Source organism: Culex quinquefasciatus, chromosome 1 (genome assembly GCF_015732765.1).
Source record: "Culex quinquefasciatus strain JHB chromosome 1, VPISU_Cqui_1.0_pri_paternal, whole genome shotgun sequence".
In the NCBI taxonomy this organism is placed as follows: Eukaryota; Metazoa; Arthropoda; class Insecta; order Diptera; family Culicidae; genus Culex; species Culex quinquefasciatus.
Window position 1 is genome coordinate 132,435,529 of NC_051861.1, and position 26,261 is coordinate 132,461,789.

The 26,261-nt window shown below is 38.9% G+C and overlaps 2 protein-coding genes across 2 annotated transcripts in view; both read right to left on the reverse strand.

The window, feature by feature from the left end:
• The window catches only part of LOC6052276 (proteoglycan 4), a 176,572-nt gene that overhangs the window by 80,111 nt on the left and 70,200 nt on the right, over nt 1-26,261 (reverse strand). The window lies entirely within an intron of this gene.
• Nucleotides 2,640-5,110, reverse strand: LOC119765418. Its single transcript, XM_038249225.1, has 2 exons — nt 3,802-5,110; nt 2,640-3,278 (listed from the first exon to the last, which is right to left on the reverse strand). Exon 1 carries the CDS (start codon nt 5,082-5,084, stop codon nt 4,095-4,097), a length of 990 nt encoding a protein of 329 aa, XP_038105153.1. The 5' UTR covers nt 5,085-5,110; the 3' UTR covers nt 2,640-3,278; nt 3,802-4,094.

Below are 26,261 nucleotides of genomic sequence, written 5' to 3' on the forward strand. Positions count from 1 at the left end.
CAATTTTGTCAATTTTGTAAATTTTGTCAATTTTGTCAATTTTGTCAATTTTGTCAATTTTGTCAATTTTGTCAATTTTGTCAATTTTGTCAATTTTGTCAATTTTGTCAATTTTGTCAATTTTGTCAATTTTGTCAATTTTGTCAATTTTGTCAATTTTGTCAATTTTGTCAATTTTGTCAATTTTGTCAATTTTGTCAATTTTGTCAATTTTGTCAATTTTGTCAATTTTGTCAATTTTGTCAATTTTGTCAATTTTGTCAATTTTGTCAATTTTGTCAATTTTGTAAATTTTGTAAATTTTGTAAATTTTGTCAATTTTGTCAATTTTGTCAATTTTGTCAATTTTGTCAATTTTGTCAATTTTGTCAATTTTGTCAATTTTGTAAATTTTGTAAATTTTGTAAATTTTGACAATTTTGACAATTTTGTCAATTTTGTCAATTTTGTCAATTTTGTCAATTTTGTCAATTTTGTCAATTTTTTCAATTTTGTCAATTTTGTCAATTTTGTCAATTTTGTCAATTTTGTCAATTTTGTAAATTTTGTAAATTTTGTAAATTTTGACAATTTTGTAAATTTTGACAATTTTGACAATTTTGACAATTTTGTCAATTTTGACAATTTTGACAATTTTGACAATTTTGTCAATTTTGTCAATTTTGTCAATTTTGTCAATTTTGTCAATTTTGTCAATTTTGTCAATTTTGTCAATTTTGTCAAGTTTGTCAATTTTGTCAATTTTGTAAATTTTGTAAATTTTGTCAATTTTGTCAATTTTGTCAATTTTGTAAATTTTGTAAATTTTGTAAATTTTGTAAATTTTGTAAATTTTGTAAATTTTGTCAATTTTGTCAATTTTGTCAATTTTGTCAATTTTGTCAATTTTGTCAATTTTGTCAATTTTGTCAATTTTGTCAATTTTGTAAATTTTGTAAATTTTGTAAATTTTGACAATTTTGTCAATTTTGACAATTTTGACAATTTTGACAATTTTGTCAATTTTGTCAATTTTGTCAATTTTGTCAATTTTGTCAATTTTGTCAATTTTGTCAATTTTGTCAATTTTGTCAATTTTGTCAATTTTGTCAATTTTGTCAATTTTGTCAATTTTGTCAATTTTGTCAATTTTGTCAATTTTGTCAATTTTGTCAATTTTGTCAATTTTGTCAATTTTGTCAATTTTGTCAATTTTGTCAATTTTGTCAATTTTGTCAATTTTGTCAATTTTGTCAATTTTGTCAATTTTGTCAATTTTGTCAATTTTGTCAATTTTTTCAATTTTTTCAATTTTGTCAATTTTGTCAATTTTGTCAATTTTGTCAATTTTGTCAATTTTGTCAATTTTGTCAATTTTGTCAATTTTGTCAATTTTGTCAATTTTGTCAATTTTGCAAGGGTGTCTCACCACATCGGATGCCACCCGAATGTCAACCAAATGTAGTCAAATGTCATCCCAATGCATTGCACCTCATTCAAAGCCACGGTTCGATACCCTCGTACTGGAGGTTCCCAAATAGGTTCCCATTCGTTCGTACTAGAACACTAGTCACACGTAATACACGATACGATCGCTGACTGACCTATTACGTCCATGTTAACAACACGGTCTCGCTCACACCTCACCTCACCTCTCTGTTCGGGCGTTCGCGTACACTCTCTCGTGCGCTCCCGCCGAACAGCCGTACCTCTCTCCGATTCCTTTTCCCGTCGTGTCCGTACCCTCTACAGTCAGGTAGTCTCAGTGGACGTACGCTCATACGAGAGCACCGGTCTGGGATGGGCGCGCGCTCTTGGTGGTAGATACATCTCCGACACATCTCCGAGTGCGCACCGCTCCGTAGAACCACGTATGACGTTCATGTTAACAACACGGTCACGCTCACACCACACCTCACCTCTCTGTTCGGGCGTTCGTACACTTTCGTGAGCTCCCGCCGAACAGCCGAACCCGTATCCGATTCCTCTCTCCGTCTCCGTCCCTATCTCCTCTCGCCCACCTTCGTCGGGTCCTCTCTGCGGGCCTGCGCTCATACGGGGGCACCGGTCTACGGTTGGCTCGCGCTCTCGGTGGTAGATACGTGTATGTATCTTCGAGTGCGCACCTCCCGTAAAACCGCGTATGACGATCCCGGTTCAATGATGGAGTTTTCATATACGCTCATGAAGGGCCTCCATTACCAAACTTGACTCCCCATAGGTACGAGAAAGCAGAGCGTTCCCCAAAAGACGACTTAAAATTTGTATGCAATAAAAATGATCTCCAACCGCCTGCATCACAAGTCGGGGCAAATCGGGACATCATGTCCGCGGACGTATGCATCGGTGTTGAACGAAAGTCCCCGTACCCCCCAGCCTGGAGTTTGGTCACGTCCTGGCCACTCCCGGAACCGGTAAAGATTGCTTCCCCCGAAGGTAGGCATGCTCTGCGGGACCTCTTCCGTGCCCGTAGACGGGGCCACCATACACGCGTGCGCTACTACATGGGTCGACGATCTCGCACTTCCCGACCCCAGGGTCCCTGTCCGTGTGGAATTGCATCTGGAATAGTAAGCGTATATGGTGACCCCGACTCGTCATGCAAATATTTTTTTAACCCGTTTTTTTTTATTTCTTCTTCTTTTTCTTTTTTTTCTTCTTCTTCTTTTTCTTTTTTTTTCTTCTTCTTTTTCTTTTTTTTTCTTCTTCTTCATTTTTTGACCAAAGCTCATGAGCGTACATCGGATAAAGTATATGGGGCGTACGCTGGCAAGGTCGAGCGCAAGCGACGCTACATGCTGCCACCAACACTGTCGGCGTACACCAGTCCATGTATATGGAGTGTACGCGGGTTTGCGCACACGATGTTCCCACTCCTAGGACGGTACATTCCTTCGAAGTGGACGGATGAACACCCGAGGTTGCCTACCATGTCAACCTTTTTCATATGCCAGACTTAGGCAAATTTTGCCAATTTAGGTGAACTTTTTTCCCATGTAGGCGAAACTCGCCTCCAAGTAATCCAATTTGGCCTCCACTTAAGTAAACCTTGTCTCAGCGTGGATACCGGTACCTAAGCTCATCGGCGTACACCAGTCCGCGTATATGGGGTGTACGCGGTCGAAGTGTACGGATGCGCACCCGAGGTTGCCTACCATGTCAACCTTTTTCATATGCCAGACTTAGGCAAATTTTGCCAATTTAGGTGAACTTTTTTCCCATGTAGGCGAAACTCGCCTCCAAGTAATCCAATTTGGCCTCCACTTAAGTAAACCTTGTCTCAGCGTGGATACCGGTACCTAAGCTCATCGGCGTACACCAGTCCGCGTACACCAGTCCACGTACACCAGTCCGCGTATACGGGGTGTACGCGGGTTTGCGCACACGATGTTCCCACTCCTAGGACGGTACATTCCTTCGAAGTGTACGGATGCGCACCCGAGGTTGCCTACCATGTCAACCTTTTTCATATGCCAGACTTAGGCAAATTTTGCCAATTTAGGTGAACTTTTTTCCCATGTAGGCGAAACTCGCCTCCAAGTAATCCAATTTGGCCTCCACTTAAGTAAACCTTGTCTCAGCGTGGATACCGGTACCTAAGCTCATCGGCGTACACCAGTCCGCGTATATGGGGTGTACGCGGTCGAAGTGTACGGATGCGCACCCGAGGTTGCCTACCATGTCAACCTTTTTCATATGCCAGACTTAGGCAAATTTTGCCAATTTAGGTGAACTTTTTTCCCATGTAGGCGAAACTCGCCTCCAAGTAATCCAATTTGGCCTCCACTTAAGTAAACCTTGTCTCAGCGTGGATACCGGTACCTAAGCTCATCGGCGTACACCAGTCCGCGTATATGGGGTGTACGCGGTCGAAGTGTACGGATGCGCACCCGAGGTTGCCTACCATGTCAACCTTTTTCATATGCCAGACTTAGGAAAATTTTGCCAATTTAGGTGAACTTTTTTCCCATGTAGGCGAAACTCGCCTCCAAGTAATCCAATTTGGCCTCCACTTAAGTAAACCTTGTCTTAGCGTAGATACCCGTCAACCAATGAACAAAAGAAGTAAAAATTGTAAATTGTGTTGAATTTTTTTTATTTGTCAAATTACAACACTAGTCGTCGTCGTCTTCGTCGTCGCTGAAGTTTTCTCCGGTGATATCAACGCTACTTTGTACTACCAGCAGATCCTCCCATTCGAAGGAGCGCTGCGATGTACCCTCACCGGCTTCTGGGTCCTCAAGCCGCGATATACCTTCAAGGACGTACATGTCCTTGCGCTGCGACGTGTCCTTGCGCTGCGACGTACCCTCGCCGGGGTCTGCGACTTCCCGTCTTTTCACCGACGACTTTCTCGCGTTAGAGAAAACGTGGGAGATGTCCTTGTTCAACTCATCGAACGATCTCGGAGGCAGCGATCGGTGCACGTTGAAGTAAGCTGCAACAAGACGGTAAACAGCGTCTCGCATGGCGTGCGCCATCGGGGTCGCCGATCCCGAAGACCGACCAACGGTCGTTGTGACAAGCTCGTCCGGAGAGTACAGCTCTAGAAGAACACCGCGCAAGAAGTCAGTGTACCCGAGCTGCCTCAGCTCAGTGAACCTCTCCTCGCTGATGCCCCCCATCCTGCCGGCGTTCCACCCGCCGTACCTGATAACTCTCATTATCAACTCCTTCATGGTGCGTTGTTCCGGACAGTACTTCGCCAGCTGAGGTTTCTTCGATGGAGTTGGTTGGCTGTTACCGCGGCGGCCACGACTACGCGACGACGAGCCGTGCTTACGAGCTTGGTCACTCTCCAATATGGCTACCCTGGCCTCAAGGGAAGCGACCTGCTGACGTAAAGGCTCAAGCTGAGCCTCACGTTGCGGCACAGGCGGTGACTCGCGTTGCGGCACAGGCGGTGACTCGCGTTGAGGCTCAGGCGGCGACTCACGTTGAGGCACAGGTGGTGACCCGCGCTGACGCACAGTTGGTGAACCGCGTCCACGGTTGATGGCACGGAATACCCTCGCCTGAAGAGTAGTTGGCCGAGTGATGACTTCAAGACTCGAACCTTCCTCACTGCCGCTTGACATCGAACCTTCCTCACTGCCGCTTGACATCGAACCGTCCTCACTACCGCTGGCAATCTTGTAGAATGATTTGTTTACTGATGCTGAGGCGGCTTTATATACTAAAAATAAATGGTACCTGTGTATGTAGAGAACTTTACCATATAGGCAGACCTTGCCTCCGTATAGGCAAACTATACCTCCTTATAGGCAAGTTTCACCTCCAAGTAGGCGAACTTCGCCTCAAACTAACCCAACCCAGACAACTGTGGGTACTCATCTCACCTCAGCTCAGTGGTGCCATCACAGGAATGAACACTTTCCCATTTCCGGGACTTAGACGAATTTTGAAACTTTTGTGCATTTCATGGGTTGCATACATTTAGGGGCAACATTGTATAAAGAGTATAAACCGGATGTTTGTAGAGACCAGTACATAGGCAACTACAAACACCCGGTTATAACACTCCCCCTGGCTATTCAACCACCTTAGTGGTTGCATAGTCAGAGTGTCATCATGGATAGTAAAGAACACTCCAAGAGTACGGACATGATATAATATGTATTACTTATGAACCTAATCAACCTAGCTTGCCCTAGTTAGGCATGGGCTGTTTGTAACGTATCATACGAGCTTTTTCCTGAACCTTAGACGCAGTAAGCATCCACACTACACTACTCTTCTTAACGTGAAACACCTTCCCGTGGTCATCTCGTATCAGGTAGATGTGCTTATCGGACGTGCTGTTAGGCAGCGCGATCTGGCCCGAAAAGTTTGAAAACAGATGCTTAGCTTCATACACCTCCTGACCGGGTTCATGGTCTTCATGGTCCTCCGTGTCAGACTCACTATCGGAAACGATCAAGTCTTCCCAGTTCCGGTCCCCGAGGGCATGTACACTAAACTCGAAAGATTGTTCAGCCTGCAAGAGGCCAAGCTTGCCCAAGACCTCAGATGCCCTCCCCTCAGCACTGGTTAGTGCGGCTTTTATTTCAGCATCCGTCGGCAGTGTCGGTAGCACGGACTCGTTGGTCGGACCCGTGTGACCAGGGAATCGAAACTTAATACGGTTACGGTGCTGAATTTGATGCAGCATGTGAGCTCGCCGCAGCTTTTCGCCGATTTCCTTGAAAGTGAGGTTCGTCTGGGTATGGTTCATTGTCGTCATCGATCGAAGATTCCGGAATGTCGCCTCGACGTCCTGACTGCCGAAACACCTCACTAAGAATTCCTCGGGTCGGCCACGATCGCGGCAGTCTCTTGCTGCCAGCACAAGGCTGTGAGCATTTATCTCAAGACAAGCGTACGTGTTTGCTGTCACACATTGGAAGCTGCTTGTTCTATTCTTCAATGTCCAGTTCCTCCACGCCCGCATGAAAAACAACGCCTCCCTGTGGAAATAAACGGTGTTTAATTTAAACCCAACAATTGTGCCATAGATTAACTGTACCAGAGCATTGAGATGGCTTCAATCGGCGCCAACGATACATCAGTATATGCTCGGTATATAGCGCTCATGTAGCGGAGCAGCACTACCGTGCCCTCGCTACCAGGCACATGTTCCTCCAACAGGTTGATAACGGCTTCCTCCATTACTTTTTCCGTAGGTCGAAAGCTCATGAGGTCGGTCGGGTGAAGATCACCGTACGTGAGACCGTGTTTGTCCTTCGAAACCTTATCCAACAGGGCATCGAGGTGGGTAACGCTAGCCACCGATGTACCAATCATTAACGCTCGTTTGCGATTGAACAACTTGCGCGCTAGTTTGTTCACTGTGTGCGTTATATCTTGGTACAGATAGGTGCGCTGAACAAGTTTCAAAGAAATCTAACACCTAGCTCATCACACGGTACATCTGCCAATTGCATGATGCTGAGCATTGCCTTCAGGAGAGTTGGGTCCCCATCTGAAGCTATACCAAAAACGGTGATGCCATGCTTCTTCAGCAAGTCGATGGTGTGAAGCCAACGCTTGAGTACATCTGCATACGTAAAGCTGTTGTCCGTACCCATGTAGAACAGCACGTACGGGGCCGCATTTGGATCTAGAGGTACTGCTAGTTGAACGTATGCAGTGCTTGCCAGTCGGCAATTTTTCAACTTGTCAGCCATATCCTGCGCATTGCTGGCGTCAAAGTAGTTTCGTTTGGGAAGTCCCGTGTGGTCAAGCGGAGCTACTAGTCCAGTCAAAGTGTTTGTTCGCTCGTCGTACTGGGCACGCGGGGTAACCCTCGTCCCATCCTCCGCAAGCATCACCGTCAGCGGATAGCCGTTCTCGGTCAGGTAACGCTTCAGACCCGCCGCGTCGATCACCCCTGAAAAATAGGAAGTTAATGAAGGTTTAAGATTAAACCAAACATTCTTACCATCTTTAATGTCCGTTGTATGTTTGTCCATGTGCCTTAGAAGGGTAGCTCGGCTTATGCCGGGAACATTCCCAACCATGAACTCATGATACTTCTTCCCAGCCATTATGTATCGATACAACGACATGTCCTTTTCTTCATCGGTGTAGTGTAACTTGCATGCACTCTTAAATGCGATGGTCTCATAGAGCTTAATCAGGTTATAAGCCTTGGAAGTTGCCACAGGACATTCGGCTGCACTGTCCCGTGGTTCTAGTTTCCCGACGTTTTGTTGTCACTCCTCAGAAAACGCCCACCCCGCAAGTGATGATGGTGACGGCTGCTACCTTCGCCGGCGTATTGATACTGATTGATCAAGTCTGCCACCGACTTTCTGCTCGGTTGACATACACCGCTACCAGCAGCTCCATCACCGCCAGCGCTAACAGGAGCTGTACCATCGTTACCGCTTTCCGCAGGTCCACCATCGCCACTGCTAACAACAGTTTCACCATCGACAATAGCAGCTTCACTACCGTCACCATCATTTGCAGCTTCCTCATTGCTACCGCTTCTCGAAGCTCCACCACTGCCATCGCCAACAGCTGCTTCGTCAACGCTATCGTTTCTCGAAGCTACACTACTGCCACCGCCAACATCAGCTTCCTCAACGCTTCCACTGCCACCACCAACAGCGCGATCCCCGTGAGCGCCATCTCCATCGCTATCCGTGTCCTCTTCTGAACTTAGACTTGCCAGTTCTTCTTCTCTTCTACGGACCACTCCCCGTAAATGTGTACGAACATGCTGGTAATAATTATTCGTAACCCAATTGCCACCAGAACGCTTGCACATGGGACGTGTTTTCTTGCATACTGCGCACGTAACACGTACTGTCGCTTGGTCCCCGGTGTTTGAAATGGTAAGCACTGGCAAGTCTACGAAGTAGTCGGGGTCGACTCCACATTCCTCGTGCTGACGGTAGTAGTTGGCCAACTTCTCTAGAAGCATTTTCTTCGAATCGTCAGCAATAGGATTTACTTGGTCTGTACCAATTTCTTGGCACCGTCTCGCTAGTACCGGTGAGCCCTCGATGAATTGGCGTATCCCGTACTTTCGGATCAATTTGCCTACATTGTCGATCGAAACCTTTTCAGCGGCATGCACAGTGAATGTTGCCAGATCGTTCTGTTGCCGGCCAAACACATCGTACTTTGACCTTGTGAGCCCTCGGCTTACGGCATCATCGAAAATTTCGACACCACTCTTTCTGACATCATCTTCGATGAGGTTCGCCCATTCCACACTTGCCTCAGCGATGACTTGCGATGCTGACAGGTCGAACATATCCAGCAAGGCCATGACTCGATGCGGCACGAGACCGATCACCTTCTGGACACGTTTCCAGAACCGCTCCTTTATCTGCCCCCTTTCTTCGGCATTCATCCTTGCTGCTATTGTGATAGTCAGTACAACGGCACTATTTTAGTCTGCAAGGAAAGGAGAAAGACGTTTGGTTAGCAAAGGCAGGCAATAAAATGGCAAGTTTAAATGCATTATAATGCATCCGAACACATCGGATGCATCTTTTATGAGCCACCCCCTGCAATTTTGTCAATTTTGTCAATTTTGTCAATTTTGTCAATTTTGTCAATTTTGTCAATTTTGTCAATTTTGTCAATTTTGTCAATTTTGTCAATTTTGTCAGTTTTGTCAATTTTGACAATTTTGTCAATTTTGTCAATTTTGTCAATTTTGTCAATTTTGTCAATTTTGTCAATTTTGTCAATTTTGTCAATTTTGTCAATTTTGTCAATTTTGTCAGTTTTGTCAATTTTGACAATTTTGTCAATTTTGTCAATTTTGTCAATTTTGTCAATTTTGTCAATTTTGTCATTTAGTATTTTAGTATTTTAGTATTTTAGTATTTTAGTATTTTAGTATTTTAGTATTTTAGTATTTTAGTATTTTATTATTTTAGTATTTTAGTATTTTAGTATTTTAGTATTTTAGTATTTTAGTATTTTAGTATTTTAGTATTTTAGTATTTTAGTATTTTAGTATTTTAGTATTTTAGTATTTTAGTATTTTAGTATTTTAGTATTTTAGTATTTTAGTATTTTAGTATTTTAGTATTTTAGTATTTTAGTATTTTAGTATTTTAGTATTTTAGTATTTTAGTATTTTAGTATTTTAGTTTTTTAGTATTTTTATGTTTTCGTTTTTTTCTAGTATCGGAATTTATTTTTCCCGTGTATTACTTTAACAAATTTCCAAGTTGGAAATTCCATCCAATCGCGCACTGTTTGCCATAAAAACAGCATCATCTATTTGAAGCAGCTTACTTGGATCCCCAAAAGGATTACACACCTGAGAACTCAACGGTAGCGGTTTTGGCGCTGGTTCGTCTACAAACCGCACCGCAGTAAGCCATGGATGCATACAGTATTTCAGTATTTGCGGTGCGCGGGACTTTGCAATCGCATTTTCTCGAAAGAACTCACCGCACTCTTGGATCGTTTTTCAGCGTTTGCCATAAAATGGTGCGGGTAAAATTGGATTTCTAGGGCGGATCGATTCTACGCCATCAGCGCGAGCACGCTAGAGAGCGTGGGGGGTGAGATTATATCAAACGATTACTTTCAATTTCTGATCGTTTTGCTGATGCTTCGGAGTTTTATAATATACCAACAAGAGTTTTTTTTCGCATTTTTTTTTTGTGGAGATATGAAAAGCAATAACCCTTTTTTCCGCTTGGAGGAACGAGAAGGTAAGCTCCGAAATGTAGCAGAAGTGCAAAGAACGTTGAATATTGGATCCATTTCCTTGAACGACGTCAAAAAAGGGGAAATATACTCAGTGCGGGATATCAACGTAGCTTCAATAAGAAGAGAAAGTCTGCTGTGTCTACAATCTGGTTAAACAAAATTGGCGGTGATGATTTCACCGGAAATTTAACTCAAGCGTCTTCTTGGAAAATGAAAAGCTTTATGAAAGCGCGCGCGCGGGGCATTTAATCAGACCAACTTTTGTTCAACAATTTGGAAACTACAAATTTCACCCCCCGAAGACAGCTTCCGACAGAGCGCCGGGGTCTCATTTAGCTGGGGGAAAACACCGGAGCCAACACCAATTTTCCGCTCCGTTTAGCGCCGCCGCCCACAAAACAATTGTAAACTACTCGACACTCGGCTGCCAACACTGGACTCCAGCGTCGTAGTAGGCGAAGAACTTTTGAAATGCGTTGGCGGGGGGTTCCGAAATTCGCCTACTTTGTTACACCGGCTCTCCCGGAAGTCATTGTGCGAACAAGCTGCCGCCCGTCATGGTGGTGGCCGCCTTCTTGGATGCGCATCAAGACTGCAGAAGATGTCATGACCTGCTCGGATGGGGAGTGTGCTACTTTGGCTTGTCTACCGACTGTCTCGGTGCAAAGACAAACAAACGGAGTAACACTGTCAGCCGCCGGAAGGTCGGAGTCTTTGGAACGTTTCTTGGCAAACGAACAGAGCAGAGCTTATTGTTGAGTTTGGTGCACAAATTTGGTGGTCCGCAGTGCAGAAGGACGCGCTATCGGAAAGTGACAGTTTTGCGTGCCATAATAGGGGTGACTGCCGCCGCTATCGATAAACTCTCTGTTTTGACAGTTTGGCTCTCGACATTCCTTCTGCGGAACAAAGGGACCAATGTTTCGGACCCAATGGATGTCCCGAGAACCGGCAAATATTTGCCATAACAATACGAGAACGTCTCGACAAGTTGTGCATTATTATCCGGCTCTGGTGTGGGACCGGATTCCGGCGCGGCGTGTGCCGTAGGAAGTCTCGTGCTGACAAAGACAGAGTGTGCTCGGAATCCGGACAAAAGCTCATAAAGTTCCGTGCCGTAAGATAAATGTGGCACGTGGAAGGGGAATTTGCCTAAGGTTCGAGCAATCTTATCGTGCAGGGTTGGGAGGAAAACTGACAACAGGGGTGTGTATAAATTTCAATTTGAATTATATCTGTTGAAGTGTGTGGGTTTGTTGGTGTCTTCTCCAGGAGCACCAATGAATACAAGTCTAACAAATTGAGGTCGGAGTTCGCACTGAAACTTCCGGACTAATTGCTACGTTTTGATTTATTCCGAGAAAAGGTTGTGCTGAGTCTGCTTCATTCATCTTGATTACCAGGCTTACCATAAAGCTTGCCATAAAAAAGAACACACTACATATATTTCTATCTCCTTTTGGGATTGATCGACCCAGAACATGTGTCGATTACTCCACATTAGTGTGGATCAGGGCCCCTTGGAAATGCAAAAATGTCAGCTAGACCGTTGCATTGTTGATTAAATCATTGTTCTATGTCTACAGAAGCTCTCCTGAAATTTTCAGCAAATTTGGTTCAGGTTTCGTCACAGCTCTTTAGCATTTAAGTTTGCATGGTATTTGCATGGGAAATCATCAAGTTTTTAATTTTCTAACTGCAAAAAATCTTCTACCGAACCAAAAAATCTGAAACCTCAGATATATATCAAAAATAATATAGGGAACAATTTTGTAGAACACCTTAACTTAATCTGAGCAGAACTGACTTAGTTATAAGTAGATTAAGTAAAGGTGTCGAGGTTGTGTTTTGCAAAGGGCCTCTTTCGCCAAATTTTCACCTGATGGCTCACTTTGATCGATGGCAAATCGTTTGACAACTTGTTTGTTGTTGATGTCAGAAGAAAAAATGGAATGGCGGTTTCAACTTCGGAGGAATAAATTAATCAGTTTTCTTCCGTCTTTTCAGGTTTAATTTGAAGATAAGCTTTTGGCCAGCGATGTGCATGACTTGGACCTGATCTCTAGAACAAGATGGATTCAAGGATTTTGTTCACCAACTTATTCAGGGCTTCTATTTAGTGTGGGAGTTGATGTGTTCCGTGGTGGTTTATTGAGGTGCTGACCGACGTTCGCGCTCCGGCGATGTACGTGGGGCCAGCCCTACTCTGCCGTTTCCCCCTTACTGGGAGGGGGAAAGCTGGGGGAGGTCTATTGGTTGATTGGTGGCTTGTAGTTGCACCTGCAATCTTCGTCAACGGTGCAGCGTTTCTTCCACATGTTGAATGCATTCTTTAGTGCCGAATTTTCTTAGGGACAGCCGACAGACGTAACATCTTTTTCTAAACCGGGCATGCCGAGAAGAGGGGCCTCAGATGCCGCACAGGACTTACAATGACTACGCTGACCAAACCGGATGCACGCACACCAACTTAATCACCTGGTCCCGCACATCCATGTGTAACGAGCGTGAACTGTCCACTCGGACCCCTGGATAGCAAAGACTAGCTTTAGGATAGATTTGTGGGTAATCGCCATGTCTTGGCCTGGATTAAGCCCTAGTCGACCCAGATGGTATTTTTCGAGACGAGATTTGTCTGATCACGCTTTCCGTCGGATGGGAAAGTAAATGTCGGTCCTGGCCAAACCCTTATAACTAAGTCAGTTCTGCTCAGATTAAGTTAAGGTGTTCTACAAAATTGTTCCCTATATTATTTTTGATATATATCTGAGGTTTCAGATTTTTTGGTTCGGTAGAAGATTTTTTGCAGTTAGAAAATTAAAAACTTGATGATTTCCCATGCAAATACCATGCAAACTTAAATGCTAAAGAGCTGTGACGAAACCTGAACCAAATTTGCTGAAAATTTCAGGAGAGCTTCTGTAGACATAGAACAATGATTTAATCAACAATGCAACGGTCTAGCTGACATTTTTGCATTTCCAAGGGGCCCTGATCCACACTACTCCACATACAAAATGTTATCAAAGATTTCCTCAAGCTCATGCTAATGAGTTCTGGTATCATCACTAAGCCAACATGACACACAGATATTCATCAGTTGTGAAAGGTACTCATCTTCCGGGAGTCGCACACAGGTTGTCATATTGTGATTGATGGCCACTCCATGTTGCGTTGCCACCTGTTCGTGTACTACCTTCATCATTCATAACAGGACGATGACACAGGGATCCAAGTAGGCGCCCTCTGCTCTGGGACATCCGCAAAGTAGGCCAGCAATTTATTTACTCATTCATCCCAGTTTTACACACTCACACACAGAAACCTACTACGCTGTGCGGTGCAATCGTTTCGGTTTGCACGGTAAATGTTTACTATACAAATTGGCTCCAAAAAAGGGGTTGACCAATTAGGGCGAATTAACCATTACGCGCCGAGCGCCACAGGTTTAAAGTTTTCCACATTCGGCCTACTACGCGCAAAAAATCATTAGAAAGAAACAGAACACACCTTTTCAGCCTTGAATTAATGATTTTCCGCCCCCCCCCCCCCCCACTTGAGCTCGCAGCGCTCCTTGGCATATTGCATCATTAAAAGATCATTTATAGAATTTTACACCCACTTCAGTGTTGCCAGGGCTCTTGGCTGCCGCTGCTGAGCCGAGCTACTTGGGAGCGGTGAGCAACGGTTCGTTTTTCCTCCTCGTCGTCGGAGGTGGACGGATTTAAACTGTTTTTGAGAGGGTGGCAGGGTTGTAGTTTGCATGCAATTTCCTTTTTTGTCAATTTTGTCAATTTTGTCATTTTTGTGAATTATGTGAATTTTGTGAATTTTGTCAATTTTGTGAATTTTGTCAATTTTGTCAATTTTGTCAATTTTGTCAATTTTGTCAATTTTGTCAATTTTGTCAATTTTGTCAATTTTGTCAATTTTGTCAATTTTGACAATTTTGTCAATTTTGTCAATTTTGACAATTTTGACAATTTTGACAATTTTGTCAATTTTGTCAATTTTGTCAATTTTGTCAATTTTGTCAATTTTGTCAATTTTGTCAATTTTATCAATTTTGTCAATTTTGCCAATTTTGTCAATTTTGTCAATTTTGTCAATTTTGTCAATTTTGTCAATTTTGTCAATTTTGTCAATTTTGTCAATTTTGTCAATTTTGTCAATTTTGTCAATTTTGTCAATTTTGTCAATTTTGTCAATTTTGTCAATTTTGTCAATTTTGTCAATTTTGTCAATTTTGTCAATTTTGTCAATTTTGTCAATTTTGTCAATTTTGTCAATTTTGTCAATTTTGTTATTTTTGTCAATTTTGTCAATTTTGTCAATTTTGTCAATTTTGTCAATTTTGTCAATTTTGTCAATTTTGTCAATTTTGTCAATTTTGTCAATTTTGTCAATTTTGTCAATTTTGTCAATTTTGTCAATTTTGTCAAGTTTGTCAATTTTGTCAATTTTGTCAATTTTGTCAATTTTGTCAATTTTGTCAATTTTGTCAATTTTGTCAACTTTGTCAACTTTGTCAACTTTGTCAATTTTGTCAATTTTGTCAATTTTGTCAATTTTGTCAATTTTGTCAATTTTGTCAATTTTGTCAATTTTGTCAATTTTGTCAATTTTGTCAATTTTGTCAATTTTGTCAATTTTGTCAATTTTGTCAATTTTGTCAATTTTGTCAATTTTGTCAATTTTGTCAATTTTGTCAATTTTGTCAACTTTGTCAACTTTGTCAACTTTGTCACTTTTGACAATTTTGTCAATTTTGTCAATTTTGTCAATTTTGTCAATTTTGTCAATTTTGTCAATTTTGTCAATTTTGTCAACTTTGTCAACTTTGTCAACTTTGTCAATTTTGTCAATTTTGTCAATTTTGTCAATTTTGTCAATTTTGTCAATTTTGTCAATTTTGTCAATTTTGTCAATTTTGTCAATTTTGTCAATTTTGTCAATTTTGTCAATTTTGTCAATTTTGTCAATTTTGTCAATTTTGTCAATTTTGTCAATTTTGTCAATTTTGTCAATTTTGTCAATTTGTCAATTTTGTCAATTTTGTCAATTTTGTCAATTTTGTCAATTTTGTCAATTTTGTCAATTTTGTCAATTTTGTCAATTTTGTCAATTTTGTCAATTTTGTCAATTTTGTCAATTTTGTCAATTTTGTCAATTTTGTCAATTTTGTCAATTTTGTCAATTTTGTCAATTTTGTTATTTTTGTCAATTTTGTCAATTTTGTCAATTTTGTCAATTTTGTCAATTTTGTCAATTTTGTCAATTTTGTCAATTTTGTCAATTTTGTCAATTTTGTCAATTTTGTCAATTTTGTCAATTTTGTCAATTTTGTCAATTTTGTCAATTTTGTCAATTTTGTCAATTTTGTCAATTTTGTCAATTTTGTCAATTTTGTCAATTTTGTCAATTTTGTCAATTTTGTCAACTTTGTCAACTTTGTCACTTTTGTCAATTTTGTCAATTTTGTCAATTTTGTCAATTTTGTCAATTTTGTCATTTTTTTCAATTTTGTCACTTTTGTCAATTTTGTCAATTTTGACAATTTTGTCAATTTTGACAATTTTGACAATTTGGACAATTTTGACAATTTTGACAATTTTGACAATTTTGACAATTTTGAAAATTTTGACAATTTTGACAATTTTGTCAATTTTGTCAATTTTGTCAATTTTGTCAATTTTGTCAATTTTGTCAATTTTGTCAATTTTGTCAATTTTGTCAATATTGTCAATTTTGTCAATATTGTCAATTTTGTCAATTTTGTCAATTTTGTCAATTTTGTCAATTTTGTCAATTTTGTCAATTTTGTCAATTTTGTCAATTTTGTCAATTTTGTCAATTTTGTCAATTTTGTCAATTTTGTCAATTTTGTCAATTTGGTAAATTTTGTCAATTTTGTCAATTTTGTCAATTTTGTCAATTTTGTCAATTTTGTCAATTTTGTCAATTTTGTCAATTTTGTCAATTTTGTCAATTTTGTCAATATTGTCAATTTTGTCAATATTGTCAATTTTGTAAATTTTGTCAATTTTGTCAATTTTGTCAATTTTGTCAATTTTGTCAATTTTGTTATTTTTGTCAATTTTGTCAATTTTGTCAATTTTGTTATTTTTGTCAATTTTGTCAATTTTGTCAATTTTGTCAATTTTGTCAATTTTGTCAATTTTGTCAATTTTGTCAATTTTGTCAATTTTGTCAATTTTGTCAATTTTGTCAATTTTGTCAATTTTGTCAATTTTGTCAATTTTGTCAATTTTGTCAATTTTGTCAATTTTGTCAATTTTGTCAATTTTGTCAATTTTGTCAATTTTGTCAACTTTGTCAACTTTGTCAACTTTGTCACTTTTGTCAATTTTGTCAATTTTGTCAATTTTGTCAATTTTGTCAATTTTGTCAATTTTGTCAATTTTGTCATTTTTTTCAATTTTGTCACTTTTGTCAATTTTGTCAATTTTGACAATTTTGTCAATTTTGACAATTTTGACAATTTGGACAATTTTGACAATTTTGACAATTTTGACAATTTTGAAAATTTTGACAATTTTGACAATTTTGTCTCAGTATTTTAGTATTTTAGTATTTTAGTATTTTAGTATTTTAGTATTTTAGTATTTTAGTATTTTGGTATTTTAGTATTTTAGTATTTTAGTATTTTAGTATTTTAGTATTTTAGTATTTTAGTATTTTAGTATTTTAGTATTTTAGTATTTTAGTATTTTAGTATTTTAGTATTTTAGTATTTTAGTATTTTAGTATTTTAGTATTTTAGTATTTTAGTATTTTAGTATTTTAGTATTTTAGTATTTTAGTATTTTAGTATTTTAGTATTTTAGTATTTTAGTATTTTAGTATTTTAGTATTTTAGTATTTTAGTATTTTAGTATTTTAGTATTTTAGTATTTTAGTATTTTAGTATTTTAGTATTTTAGTATTTTAGTATTTTAGTATTTTAGTATTTTAGTATTTTAGTATTTTAGTATTTTAGTATTTTAGCACTAGCGTGCCCAGGGTGGGGCAACATGGGGCAGTTGCCCCACCATCCTCGGAAATTTGTTCTAAAATTGGGCAGGGCGTGTCCATAAACGACGAAATTTTCAAAACTCTAATATTTTTGCCCTACCTTCCTTGAGGACCTGGGCACGCTAGTGTATTTTAGTATTTTAGTATTTTAGTATTTTAGTATTTTAGTATTTTAGTATTTTAGTATTTTAGTGTATTTTTTTTATTTTTAAATTTGCTTGGGTTTTAATTTTTTTTTTCAAATGTCTCCACAGCCCAACTTTTCATTGTTCCATGAATCAAGTTCATAAGATTATGAATTTCGAAGATGATTTTTTTACTATTTCATCCCTGCCAAGCCCTCTTTAACACTGAATAGCCTCTCGTATCTGATCCTCCTGGAGCACTTGCACAGCACACCGGCATGACGGCCGACTTTCCAGAAAAAGGAGGCCAGAACATGATAGGGATAGGGCCCATAAGATGAGATAATTACTCTTTCCCCTTTCCCTTCCACAGTTTTAAAAGCTCCTCTCTGGAATGTTTCAAAAATGTTTCCACTAGTTCCGCTCTCGTTTCCTGGAGGGAGATCTCCATTCCTTTTTCCTACGTTTTGTGCGACATCACGTTCCAGACCTTTGCGCCAAGTCCCGCATTCCGCTCTGCCTCTTTAAGGTTTTTTTTTTTTTTTTGCAGGCCGCTATTTACCTATTTTAAAATATGTTTGCGACAACGATATTTTTCTCGTTTGTGGAGTGGGGAAAACACTCTAGTTCCGCTACCCGCTAAAGGGTGGGAACTAGACCACGTGTGGTAAGCCCTCTTAACAATTGCCATTTGTAGATTGTTGCGGGGCACGTTCCGTAAGTAAACAGGGTCATAAAAGTGTCCGAAATTGTGTGGTTTGGAAGAAGGAAAAACTGCGCGGCAATCAAAAGTGAAAAAATTAAAGAAACGTGACCAGTAAATTATGAATAACTCAATTTGGCAAGGCCGCGCCTTGCGCCGCGGTCGACCTCCTCCTAGCAGGCCATGAATTATGGAGGGCGAAAATTGCTTTCCGTAGGTCCGTAATGGGTTTCACGGGCACTTTGACTTGCCCGGAGCAGGCCATGACTGCGCGATTTTTTGATGAGCTTAAATTTTCGAGGAGGGTGCATTTTATATTTTATTTTCTGGGAAAGTTAAAGCCAACGAGGGATTTTTGTTCGCGTTCGGAAAAAAAACCTGCGCTCAACCAAGTGAAACTCATCAAATTTCCTGATAACACGAGCTGATCCCAGCCAAGCCGTACAATTCCGTCGTAGCCTGCTTTGTCCGGAAAGCTCTCGTATCTCGACAGAGGCTCAATCACGAGAACGACACGGCACGGTATTTGTGTACGTTCCACATGGATGGCAGCGAGCGAGCGAACGAGAACGAGGTTGATTAATTCAGTTGTGATTGCGTCGATGATTGCGTAGCCCTTCAGAAACCGGCGACGGCATCAGGTGGAAACTCCCACCCACGACCTGACAACGGGGAAAAGGCGCAGAAAGGAAAACAAGTTTCGACATGGCACGCTTGGATTACTGCGCCGAGAACCAACAATACACACTCGGGGCAAAAACACTTCTTGTCTTACCCCTCCCTTCGGAAACGGAACGGTGACGATTCGTTAAGGGGGTGAGGTTAAACACGTCTCCGACTTCGTTTGGCGGAGACGGATATAAACAAGTCAATTGGGACCGTTTGTCGAGAAGGGGGAAATTCAATATTCACCACCTTAATCAAAGTGTGCCTTGGAAGGCATGGCCAACTTGACGAGAGGAATTATCTTGATCTCTGCGATGGAGATTACGTCGTAATGTGGAGCATTTCTGAAGGGCATTATCATTTTGTATTTCTTCAAACTTTTTTGAACTTCTGCGAATGACTTAAGCTCTGAAACTGACACAATCGTTAGCGTCAGCCGTCACTTGCACTCCAGCCAACAGAGAGAGAGAGGTCAAGAGCCAAAATTGGTCCAATTTATATTACATCAGAGCCGTTTGGCTGAACCGAAAAAAGCTCCACCGAGGGGATCGTCCAAGACAAAAGGCGGCCCTCCCTTCAGGAAAATACACACAGTAATGCCTGCAGCTGACACTTTTGGCATATTTCATCGGACAGCTTCCTTTTTTATATATATTTCAGAGACTTCAACGCAGATTTTAACTGAAAGCGAAAAAAAATATTGAAAGAAAAGCTCCGCTCGTGAAAATGGATACTTTTTTTGCGTTCCTTTTTCCCGGCGCGACGTGAAAGAAAAATCGTTTTTCCCTACTTCTTAGCTGTGGCCAACTCGCCGAACCGTAAGATAAGATGAATGACGGCGGCGTGGCGAACGAGGTCATCATTCGCCCGGCGTCTTCCGTTCCGTGGACGCTGGCAAAAAAAAACAAGCATTGAAGGCTTTTACTGAAGGGTGCAGGAGAAGGGGGAAAAAACGTGCGAAAATATCACGTTTCTCAGCGGAATCTACAGCAAAGTAGGATACAAAGTGCAATGATGTTCGTTTAGTTTGATGGTGATGTCTTGTTTAAGATTTTTTGAAATATTCTTCATTCGCCATATTGGTCGCCATCTTGGATTTCACGTTAAAGCATTCTAGTAGACAATTTCACTTTGATTGCCACCACAAGATGAGAGCTCAACCGCTTAACGAATGTCGCCATAACAATCTTTTAACTTGCGCTAACGTTTTCACAGCTCTCAGGATATAAAATTGCTCCCAACTACCGGCAATATATTCTCTTGCACATGCTTTAGCTTTTCACGTGAAAAATAATCCCGAAACATGTTATTAATTAGCAAGCGCTATCAAGAAGAACAAACGCCCTAAGTCACTTGACGTTTGACCTATTCTCGTCAAATCTGTAAGCACTCGGTCGATAATAGAAATTGCGGGGACTACAGTGGATTCTCGTCTGACGAGAATAGACTTTGAAAATATTTTTGTAAAATGCTTAGAAAAGGAGTTGGGATATTTTTTTAATAGCTAAGTTTAACAGAAATGTTTACAAAAAGCTGCTCTGATGGTTGGTGTACTTGGTTTTAGTAAAATTTCAAGGAATACTTCGATTTATTGATCACAGCTCAACAGCTTATTTTTTTCTTTTTTTTTATAAATAATTATCAACTAACTAACTCTTGAAAAATATTTGATATTTAAGATATTTAAAAATAATTTTGTTTTCTGTCATGTCAAAGCTTGTAAAAATGTGTTGAGCATTTTAAAATCATAAGCTAAAATAAAAACCTTAAAAATAATAATAAAAATTTCTACTTTCAAAATGACTGAAATATTTGGTACCTAAAATATTTAGAAATAGTTATGTTTCCTTTCGTGTCAAAAATTGTCAAAACGTGTATAACATTTCATATAAAATTCATTAAAGGTACACATTTACTAAGGAAGTTGTTGTCTTTTTATTCTAAAATTGTTAAGCTCACGGACCCAACTCTGAAATAATTGGATTAAAAATATTGAGAAAATTTGTTGTAAATGTTTATGGAATTAAAAGCTAGGAATTAATAAAAAAATATATCAAAAGATCCCGTAGTTTTGAAGATATCAAAATGTTTGGAACAAAAATCAGAGTGCAAAAGCTCTGGTTGATGTGCACCGTTAAATTATCAAATATTAAAAAAAAAATCTTATCATTCGAGTTAAAAATATTTAAAAACCATAAATTTAAATTTATAGGAAATTTTCTGATTTAAAAAAAAACTCATAGTTGGTCAAGCTTTATTACATTTTTTTATTGGCAAAAAGTCACGTTTTATAGAAACAATCTCTTTTAAGAGGATACATCATGAAAAAAATGAATTCATGTTGGTTATAAATTTTATTCTTCATCTGGAAATTAAGTCAAAAATGGTCTGAAAAAATAAATTTTATCGTAACGTTTTCGCAAAATTGCAATTTGTTAAAAAAAATCCAAGCTTAAGGAATTTTTACGACATTTGTGTTATAACTCAAAAGATAACATTTTCAGTTACTGAATACAGTGGACTCTCTGGCTGTCGATCTTCTCGATACCAATATTTCTCCAGCTGTCAATAAATTTTTCAGTCCCTTCAAATAGATTGCTTTGATTTTTTGTTCTATAATTTGATAACTCCCGCTCTCGACGGTCCCTTCAATATTGACAACGCGCAATCCTGGTTACCTATTCTAATCTAATCGAATATAGTCTAATCTAATATAATCCAAACTGATCTAATATGATTTATTTTAATCTAATCTATTCTAATCATATCTAATTTAATAAAAAAAAATATTCAAATCTTTTCTTATACAAAAATTATCTAATCTGATCTAATAAAAATCTTGTCTAATTTAATCTAAACTAATTCAATCTAATCTAATCTAACACAGACCGATGAATGCGTGCTGAAAGTCTTATGATCAGAATACGCCCCACTTTTCTTATCAATATTAATAAGTGCAGTACTACGAGAACACCCGAAAATTAATAAGAAAATTTAACCCTCTACAGGCCAAATTTTTTTTCGATTTTTTTTATTTTTGCCGTGTTCATTAGGTCATTTGAGCAACTTTTGTTCTACGAAAAGCTTTACTTCTCTTGTTTTATGTTTTTCTCATTTCATTTTTTGTATTTTAATTTGCATTTATCTTGTTTAGTTTATGTTTGTTTTTGGTAGTGAAATATGGGAAATGTAAGTAAAAAACACAGCAAAAGTTGACCATAAAAAAAATACATTTTTAAAAACATTGGCAAAGTCACATAAAACAAGTAAAACTTCCAACCCATACATTTTCTAAAAATATAAGAGTTCTTCTTTCCAATGCTTTTAAAAAATCAAAAATTGGTTAAAAAATGGATTTTTGGCGATTTTTTAAATCGAAACCCGTCTAAAGTCGGGGTTGGGTTGTAGAGGGTTAAATCGACCAGCCCTACTGTGTTGTGTTTGCCGCAGAGAGGACTCTGAGAACGGATTACATTTCACAGAATCTAGTTTTTTTGCGTAATTCTAGTTACAAAAAAAATAATTAAAAAAAGGTATATCATAGAAATTTTCATTTGGTATCGAGAGAAAACAAGGAAAACTCGAAAATTTTAAGATCGATTTTTTTTCAATAAAATTATATAGAGACCCTCAGGAAACTGATCTAAAACCACCGTAACGATTCTTAAAGCAATATTTAAAGACCTTTCCGCCCGTTTCAAGACGGTGGTCAAAAAGCCGTCGTCACCTTTCCCCCGGTCGGACGGAAGAAACGCAGCAAGCCGCGTGGGAAAAAGAAGAATATTTTCTTGACTTTTCACGCACTGTCATTCCTGAAGGGAGGGAGGAGGAAAAAAAAAGAAAGTGGCATCCTTCTCGGTGACAGGAAGTGCGAAAAGGAAAAGGAGGCCTTTGTGAATATTTTATGCTGAATCGTCATACTTTTTTTTTTTCTTCGTTCGAAGGAAGAAAAATCCCTTTCCTGAATCGAGAAAGGTAAAATATATAAGGTTGGACTTTTTTTTTGCTTTTTTTTTCAACGTGGTTTGAAAAGGAGGAAAAACTTTTAAAAGAACAAAAAGAAGAGCGAAAAAAACTTGATGATTTAAGCAGGATACGCGCGGTGATGAGAGGAATAAAGTGATGATCCTTGGCTGGGAGGAAGAAAAAAAAAGGTAGACTCGAGGAAAATTTTTGCAAAGGAACTGATTTTAATGGGAGGTTAACAGGGCAGTGATTTTTTCGAGTTTCGCTGCGTTCATCATCCTAGAGGAAACCGTAGTAACCTGGCAAAAACAAAGGCGGCCTTGGAAAAGGATGAGATTAAACTTTGATAGGTCAAAAAGTTGAGAACTTTTTTTCAGCTTTTTATGATTTTGGGGAAAAGTAATTAAATTGAAGAAGAAAAAGGTCAGGCAAAGTTTGTTTTGTGTTGCGTCAAAAAACTTTGTTGAAAAACAACCTAGGTTGATTTCAATTTGGCGTGTACTCAATGACGTTTAAAATATTTTATAGCAAGTGCAACCATAATGGCGCCGCACCGTCTACTTCGATGAGCAAACCATCCCACGGACAATCAGCGAAGCGAATTTCCCTCATAAAAAAGCTTACGCGATCGTTTTACACCACCATGGATCCTAATATAATCTAATTATTTTCATGTATCGCCATAAAAAACCTCCCCATTATGGTCATCCTTTTTTTTCGGGGGACTTCCCACACTTTTCTATTGGCAACTCGACAAAAACCGCACAATAGAAAGCAAGAGAGTGAGGACCACAAAAAAGCCGCAAACGCCAATAAAAATCCTGCCAGCAAACTTTGCCTGCCCTAAACTGTGTGTGTGAGTGCAAAACAACCCTCATCAATATTTTTACGTTCGGAGGTCGCGCCATAAAAAAGTGCTGCAAAACAACAACAACAACAACCAGGCAGCCTGGACACGAACGCATGCTGTGCCGTGTTGCATACATTTCGGGGCAAAAAAAGAACGTTCGTTCAAAAGTCATAACTTTTTCATAAACGGCATTATTTGTTTTTTGATCTGAACTGAAAACCTGAACCAAAGGGGGTTGGGGGAGGTCATCGCTGTAACCGATATTGGGAGCAGCTACTCTTCATCGAAGCTATTGACAACATGTGTACCGTCGAGAGAATGATTCTGCTCTCTTTTTTTTTGTTATGGAAATTCGAACAGCTACCAGTGATATATGCACAAAGTTATTGGAAATTCCGTCTGCAGTTCAATGCCAGAAGCCATTGCTGTATTGCTTTCTTTTCTTGCCAACTTATTTGTTGCTCACTTTCGAGTCCCAGACGCGAGACCAATCGGCGCCATCGAGTCGAGTCTGGCTAGGTTTGTGTCTCGGCAGGGTAAAATAAACGTGTTGGTTGGTGTCCTCGCTAAAATTATTGCTTTCAATTTATCTCGCAAAAACGCAGCTGTTACTGGTGTTCTAAACAACCTTTATGACCCAGCGCGACATGCAAATCGACTCAAAACTAAAAAAAAGAAGCAGCAAAAAATCGATTTATCACCGCGTGACAAATTCACATGTGTTTGAAAAATCCTGCTCGTCGCGCGCGCTAACAGTAAACGGTTGTCAATTGAAAAAAGCGAAAAATGGCGTGCCAATCGATTTGTATGCAGAGGGAATGGTTGCGCGCCTGTTGGTATGCAGCATGCATCGCACCGCACCACGCGGTTCACAGCAGTTTTGGAACTTTGTGTGTCTGGCCTATCGATTTTGGAAAATTCTGGTGAGGCAGGGGTAGGATCAAGGTGGTTGAATATTTCCAAACATTTATCACCAATAAAGTAAAGAAGATAAACTTAACACCACCCCCATCGTCATTAGTGTCATTTGTGACACGAGACCAAAAAGACGCTCGCTTGCAAATTATGGCTCGCTAAATTAATTTATCAAGTGTTTCAAGTGGTGTGGCGATGATGACGATGATGCCGTGAGACCCATAATTCTCGGGGAAGGGAGTGTACATCGGAAAAGAAGGTGGCAAAACTTTGTCTGCATTTGCTTCTTTTGCAAGTATACTTTCGTTCTTTGGAGTTCATCTCTCTTCCAAAACTGAGGTACGTGATGTCATTGATGAGCTTTTTGGGGGGTGAACAGGTTCCAAATCTCGAAAAAGTAACTGCGTTTTCACAAAAGATTTAACTGAAATCTCCTTTTTTATTTCGAAACAAGAATTAACTCAAACTTGGTTTTAATCTTTAAAAATCTCGATTAATTAGCTAAGACACCAAAATGTGAAACAGCACGGCCGAAAACAAAAAAGCTCGGATTTTGAACTATGGGTGTCCTGGTAGAAATAATAACATACGTATTTTTTTGTTTGACCGTTAGGGCGACCTACGCTATGTTAGGATGGTAAAATTTCCAAAAAACCATCTTTTTTTCAAAAATCATAATTTTCAATAATCTAGCCTAACATTTGGAAAAGTCGTATAAAATTTTAAATTGTCGTTTTGAAGGTGTCTGGAGCTCTACGGTTTGGCTTTAAATTGGCATGGAAGTTCCTTGGCCAAACTAATTAGACCCGTCCTATCCGAAGTAGGGTGGTTCAAAAAATAATGTTTTTTGGCGATTATCACAAAAAGCACATTAAAAAAGCATCAAAAAATTGTGAACATCCAATAACTGGATTCTGAGACATGATTTTTTGAGGAAACAAAATTGGATTTCGGTACCGTAAAACGGAGTGACGTTGATAGCCGGGGTGACTTTGATAGGTTTGAGATTTTTCCGAAAAATGAAGAGTACAAATTAAATACGTACGGAATGGTATGGAATCATTCTGACCGTGGTAGAGAAGTGTTCAAAGTACTCTTAGAAGAAGTTTTCATAAAATTTTGAAAAGTTTATAATATGAGTTAACTATAATTAAGAAAATGTTGATTAATAGAATTATTTTTATATTCTGAAAGTGTCATGATTTTCCCAATGAACATGATTTCGAATCGGAAAATGGAATGCATTTTCGGATTCTTTGAACAATTTTCCACTAGGAGAACGTAAAATAAGTTTGTAAATAATTAATATTATGTGTTTTTGAAACATAATTTGAAAAAATCTCCCAATTTATAGGCATTTTCAGTAGAACAAATGTCATATTTAATGTGAAAACTTTTGATTCTTGCTTCGATTGATTATGATTGATTATGTCATATGATTCGATAATTTTATTTAAAAAAAAAACTAGTTTTAACGAATTTTAGGCAAAATTTTGACTTTTCAGCAATTTTACCTAAAATTTATGTGTATTTTGTTAAAAAGCTTATAAACTTTGTTAACAATTTATAACCATTGATTTTTTTTCTTAACAGCTGTATCAGACACCTTAGTGATGGTACATTTGACGTAAACATAAAATTTGAACACATTAATCCTTATTTCTACAAGAATAATTATGACTATCAAAGTCATCCCGGAATTCATAATAAGAATTTTCAATGCAGTTATTTTTTTAAACACTATTGAAAAAACTTTACATCAAAAGTAGTGCATGCACTTTGTGTGGCCTACCCTAATACATGTTTAAAAATAGTAATCTTAAGAAAAACCTTACCAATTGGAAAATATTCCATA

Bases quoted from the DNA above. Each gene is read 5' to 3' on its own strand.
- LOC119765418 (XM_038249225.1), bottom strand. From the start codon at position 5,084: ATGTCAAGCGGCAGTGAGGAAGGTTCGATGTCAAGCGGCAGTGAGGAA.